The 6,000-nt window shown below is 39.4% G+C and overlaps 1 protein-coding gene across 1 annotated transcript in view; it reads left to right on the top strand.

Moving 5' to 3' along the window:
* The first annotated feature begins 501 nt into the window (after positions 1 to 501).
* CCDC141 (coiled-coil domain containing 141) overlaps positions 502 to 6,000 on the top strand; it is a 298,856-nt gene continuing 293,357 nt past the window's right edge. The window contains exons 1-2 of the mRNA XM_069068555.1: positions 502 to 649; positions 2,161 to 2,394. Of these exons, the coding sequence (XP_068924656.1) occupies positions 2,293 to 2,394 (102 nt within the window). The 5' untranslated portion in view covers positions 502 to 649; positions 2,161 to 2,292. The remainder of the gene's footprint in view (positions 650 to 2,160; positions 2,395 to 6,000) is intronic.

Here is a 6,000-nt window from a genome sequence, read left to right as displayed (position 1 = left end):
CATTATGGAGGGCCCCTCTGCAGCACCTCAAGGAATCTGACCTAACCTGTGGGTGAAAGTGTGTGTGCATGTGTGTGTGTGTATGTGTGTGGTGTGTGTGTAAGCCTTTGTTTGCTGTTCCTGTTGGCATTCACCCCAGAAGTTTAAGTTTTACTACTTTGGGCTTTTGATGTGAGTATTCTGTGACAGACTTGTCAAGTCAGTCTTTTCCTAAGCCCAGCGAGCTCAGGATTGTTTGCTCTCCATTCTCTCAAATGGCTCAAGTGTTTGTTCAGTCAGTTTAGTCGAAGGAGCCAGCCTTCTAACCTTCTGGTCAAGCTGACCCTCTTGCAAGTACTCTTTTCCTGGCATGAAATATTCTCGTTTATAATCTTTTCCCACATCTTGGCTCCCCTCCTAGTCAACCTGTTTATCAATTTGGCAGGTTTGGAGCCTGTTCTCCTCAGCCATGGCCACCTCCCCCTCCCTCTGGTCATGACGTCATGTAAACTTCCTGGAGCCTGATGACTGGGTTCCAGGAGAGGTTTTAATCTACTCTAGAGGCAACACACTGGCCTAGAATGTGGGAGAGAGACGCCAGTCACGGCCGGATAACTGCTGAACAGCTGTACCATGCCCTTTAGAGAAACCAGAACTGCTGAATAGAAAGGTGTGTGTGTATACACTTTTTTCCCCTTTTTCTTTTTACTTAAGTACATGACTATGGCCATAGCAGAATAAGATAGTTGCACTGATATAAACATGCTGAGCAACAGCACCAAAATTAAAAATGCTTTTACAGGGAGCTGAGATGTTTTGACACGAGGAATCAGGCAGATCCCACTTAAGCCTGTAGCCTCTTATTCTTCCTCCAGTTCCTTGATGGTGTTGGCAGCCTCTGAGACACTCCTCTCTCTCTCTTTCCCTCTCTACCTCTTCCTCTCCTCCTCTCCCCCTCTCCCTCTACCTCCCTCTCTCCCTTTCTTCTCTTTCTTTCCCACTCTTCCCCCAGCTCATTCTCCCTCTGTATCCCCCTCCCCCTCTCCCTGTTCTCTCACCCTCCTTGCCCTCCCTCTCCTCTCTTTTTTTCCTGTTTCATCTCTCTCTTTTTCTCTGTCTCTCTTCGTCTCTTGACCTCCCTCTCCCCTCTTCTTTTTCTCTCTGTTTGCTCTTTCTCTGTGTGTCTCCCTCCTCTTTTTTTCTGTGTCTGTCTTTCCCATCATCTCAGCGACCTGTGACCTAAACTTTAGTGTCACACTCAGCTGTTCTGTTGGGGGAATCTAGCAGCTGCTGCTTAATACCACAAGCAACTTGTAGCTCACTGAATTTCTAGCAATAGGATTAATCTACTGATCTTGTACTATGATTTCAAGCTGTCTATGATTTCTCTGCACAGTAGGGCATGGGGAAAACCCACCCTGAAGTGTAGTGCTGAAATTTAATGCCCCCCACCCCTGAAAAAAACAGTCATTTTCTTGCAGTAATCAAAAACTTACAGAAAAAAAGACACATTTTGGACAATAAAAGTTAGAAGATATAATAGGGAAATGATCTGTGGAAACAATATTTTGAAATAAATGCTAAATATGAAAGGTATCTGTGCTTTAAAAACAATTCCCCCTATAAGATGCCTATAAAAATAATTGTGATTCTGAACAAATCTGGCCATTGTATATGATTTTGGTGGTAGAGGTTGGAGGAGGAAGGGATGATGGGTTTGGAGAGGGGTGATTGATCTAAAAACATATTACTGACCGTTCTGTGCAGAAAGCAATTCAATGGAAAAAAACAAGTACTGTAACTTTTTTTTTTTTTTAAAGCAAACCTTTTGCATGCATGGAGGCCACAGGAAACAGTTCTTGGTGATCAGTATTCAGGACAGTACCTTGCTGGTTTTAAAGTCCACAATTATCAGTCCATACAGTTTATAGTGGACAAAACTGGACTTTTTTTTCCATTTGCATATAGCTTTTTTCCATTTGCTTATCGAGTGTCAGATGATGTTCACAGAGCCCAGAGCCTTCCTCTACACTTCAGATAATGACAGGAAAAAAAAAAAACCCAACCCAGGCAGCTTAATGCTACCAAACTAGGGGTGTGTCGATGCTCCATTTCTCTCTCAAGAATGATAAACTCAATGGGGTTGTCTATTTTTAACCTCCTGTTCTTTCCTTTTGGCAGACTAATCAGTGTTAGCTGAGATCTTTCCCTGAATGAATCCAAGTAACCCTGTTTGCTGCCTTCTGAAATGACTAGGAGACACACATCTGTACAGAGGCTGCCTTAAAGAATAAACTGTGGTTCGAAAGTACCATGTCCAGCCAAGAGAGTTCTGGGGCGCTGCCTTCTACCACAACAGTCAGTTCTGTCGCTGTGCAGGCTGGGGACTCCAGGATTGTCATAGCTATCTTGAAGGTAAGCTGACAGTTCTCTCACTCACTCTTAGTACTCTTCACTCCTTGGTTCGGGCTTGCCTAACTGCTGGGTGATATATATCCACTCAACATTCCACATGGGGCAGTAGTTTACAGTAGAGAAAAAATAATGCGGCAAAGGCATCTTTCTGCTTTTTTTTTAAGTAATTAAGAGTAAACTAGCAAAGTCAAGACAATTTAACAATACATTTTTTCTTTAAATCATAAAGCAAGAGAAAGAAGGAAAGAAAGGAATGGATTTTCAGTCAGAAAACAAAAAAATAATACCTCTGTACCAGAATTTGTTAGATTTACAAAGGTAGACCAAGAGGGAAGGAAGCCTGTTGTCCGGACAAAAGGAAGGGAATCTGTGATCATGCTTACAACTTTGTGGGGGGGCTGATCGTAGGAGGTGGGGAAGAAAATCTGAAGAATGAAGTTCTTTGAGTATGAGGGAGAATGGGAAGCAGCTTTTGTGAGAGTCCCACACCCTGACTGTACCCACCTTTGTAAAGCACTCAATTTGACAAAGTAAAGAAAGTTTCCAATTCTAGTCACAATATTGAGGAAGAAAAAAAAAAAAACATTATCACTAGGGACACCACTAACTCATTGTTCCATAATGATGGCAAGAGCTTAATCTCCAGCAAGCCCTTTTAATACGTGACAACGTAGCATTAAGGCTGAACAAGACATCTTCCATCAAAATTAAGTGACTCATCCTTTGAAAATGCCTTGCAAAGATTTCAAAGCCTGGTATTTGACTTTAGATAGTTCACAATCTAAAGACTTTACTCTTTAATGGAGGAAAAAGCCAAAAACAAGCCAGTGTTCCCCAGACAAGTATCATTTTGTACCCTAATAGGTTTGATTGATTTACTTTCCTCCTGGTCTTCTGATTCCGTATAATACATTCTATTTCACCGAACTTTGTGGTTGTTTATGTTACAGTAATATGCAGACTTATAGAAGAGAAACTATAACTCGGCATAGAGAAAAATGATTCAACGTAAAAAGATTGAAAAGTATTTCTACCCAGGTGCATTTCCTGCTGTTGTTACTCTATACTTAGTCTCTGAATACACAGGACCTTGTTCTATCTCTCTCTTACCAGAGATTCTGTCTCAGGGCGCTAAGATAAGATGAGAAGCCTGATGTGAAGTAGCAAGATCTTATAATGTGCATGATGGTGCTTTGAGCATCCTAAATATTCACTGCCAGATAGAGAGGTAGACAAAGAAAAAAAAATATTTCTGGTTGTTACCTTTTCTCCAGCTATAGCTCTCCCGAAATAAATAGCATCCTCAGAGAAGAACACTAATCAAGGAATATGTTCTAAGAACTCACAGGCTGAATTCTTTTAAAGAGTAGAAACTTTCAAATTACATTCCAAACTATGAAAACAATTTTTTTTTCTAGAACTGGGTCTAGGTTATTCTTGCCATAAATATTTATAGAATAGAATTGAATCGATTTGACCTTACAATCACTTTTACCTCAAATGTATCTCTTGCTATTGCTTTGAATATTTTTGAAAGGAGAAAATCTAAATTCAGGAAGCCCTGTGTAAAAAAAGTGTATGTGCTTCTGAACTATTTCCAGTGTGCTAATTATATTCTAGAAAAGAAATATTTCTATTACATTTTTATATAAAATTATTAATTATATCATTGTATGATATATTAATTAAATATTATTATTGTACAATACATCAAATATAATTGTATATAATATTTATTATGTGCTATTTATATATGTAATATAATATTAATTATATTCCAGAAAAAACATTTCCCCCTTCATTTTTCTTTAGAGATTTACTTATCCATGCTCACCTGCCTCTGAGTTAGTGCTTTGTTTTCTCAGTTGTTGATTCTTTAAAGAGTGATTCCTTCAAGGAAACAGAATGAGGAGCTGGCGAGGAAGGTCAGGGAAAAGACTTGAGGCACAGAACAGCTGGGCAGCATTCATATGGCAGATGTGATGGATGCTTCATTCTGTTGGCTTAGCACACACTTATTGAATACTTCTCAACAAAAATTGGGGAAATGGTGTTTCCCTTTAGAGTAAGAAAAAAATCAGTCAGTTCAATCCCTTGTTTCCTTCATTCTCAGTCTGAGTTCAGCAGTCAAGGCCAGTGGTAAAGATAATGGAACATGGCCTCAATTACATAGAACAAAACTTTCCCATATGTCCCTGTTTTTGTCTTACCCATCCAGGTGTTCTTTCCCCTCTATTGCAAAGAGAGCTTAGTTTGGCCAATGGCTGGTATATGTAGTTGTATGGAAGGACTCTATTATTTAATACTGATTAAGGGGGGGGGGCCAACAAGGAGCATTGTATTGCATAAATCCCCATTTTGTAGATATTGACCATTCCACAGGCAGACAAAACACTCTCCAGACAGAACAACTTTGCTCTAGAAACTAATAAGGATCAGAATAAATTTATTTATTTATTTTTTGCTTTTTGGAGGGCAGTTGGGGTTAAGAGACTTGCCCAAGGTCACAGGGCTAGTAAATGTTAAGTGTCTGAGGCTGGTCAGAATAAATTTAAAGACTGATTTTGTGGACAAGAAGTTGCAGTGGGAAAAGTCTGATGTGCAAAGTGAAGGAAGGAAGGTGAACCTGAAATTATATTCATGAGAAATTCTTCCTATCACATTTATTAAGGGCCTTTTTCTCACTTGCTTGGGATAAAACTAGAAGTAGCAAACTCTCAAGATGCTTAAATTCTGGGAAGAGAATTAAGATAAAAGGTGGAAATTCAAAATATAGCAAAGTACCAACAGCAAGGAAATGATTATCAATCTGGAAAGGGGCCTTAGGTTAATGGCAGGGAAGTAGAAACAGTCTAGGACAGGGTGACTGGTATTTTCTGACCTTCTGTCCTTCCATATATGCAGTGAGTGCCGCTTTATTATCATTAACTTGTTCAAAAGTTGCTTTGCTTTTCTATTCTCCAGTTAATTCATGATAGAAATGTGTGATTCCTCAAATAGATGGTAAACTTCTTGAGGGGAGGGACTACATATTTTGCTTCCTTTGTATCTCCTCTCTATCACATAGGGGCCTAGAACTCAGGAAGACCTGAGTTCAAGCCTCCCACACTTTCTAGCTGTGTGATCCTAGGCAGATAACTTAACCATTGATTACCTCGATTTTCTCAACTGTAAAATGGGGATAATAATTATACCTACCTCCCAGGAATGTTGTGAGGATCAAATGAGATATATGTGAAGTGCTTAGCACAGTGCCTGGAACACATTAAATGCTTGTTCCCTCATTATGCATTGACCATTCGTAGTTATGAATCAATTAAGGGATTAATTGAAGAAGATCAAAAGAATGCTTATGAAAACCCAAATCACGTGACATGACTTTTACTCAACACTGACACCACTGGGGATTAGGAAAGCAGTCAAGTGTCATATTTGGGATTATGTAGATAGTTTGAACTTCAAATTCCCAGCAGTTGTGTTGGCCTCATGTAATTCAACTGGCACACAGGTATTCTTCACTTTTAGTAATAGATGTGATCAGCAAAAGTTGTGTGTAAGTTGAATTTTGGTCAACTGAATTCTATGTCCCTCTTCTGTAAAATGAGG

The sequence above is a fragment of the Petaurus breviceps genome, unplaced genomic scaffold (genome assembly GCF_028583685.1).
Source record: "Petaurus breviceps papuanus isolate PSGF00001 unplaced genomic scaffold, PetGlider_PUasm1.0 90763, whole genome shotgun sequence".
Taxonomy (NCBI): domain Eukaryota; kingdom Metazoa; phylum Chordata; class Mammalia; order Diprotodontia; family Petauridae; genus Petaurus; species Petaurus breviceps.
Note: the sequence above shows the minus strand (reverse complement) of the source record. Positions and strands in the feature narration are given on the sequence as shown.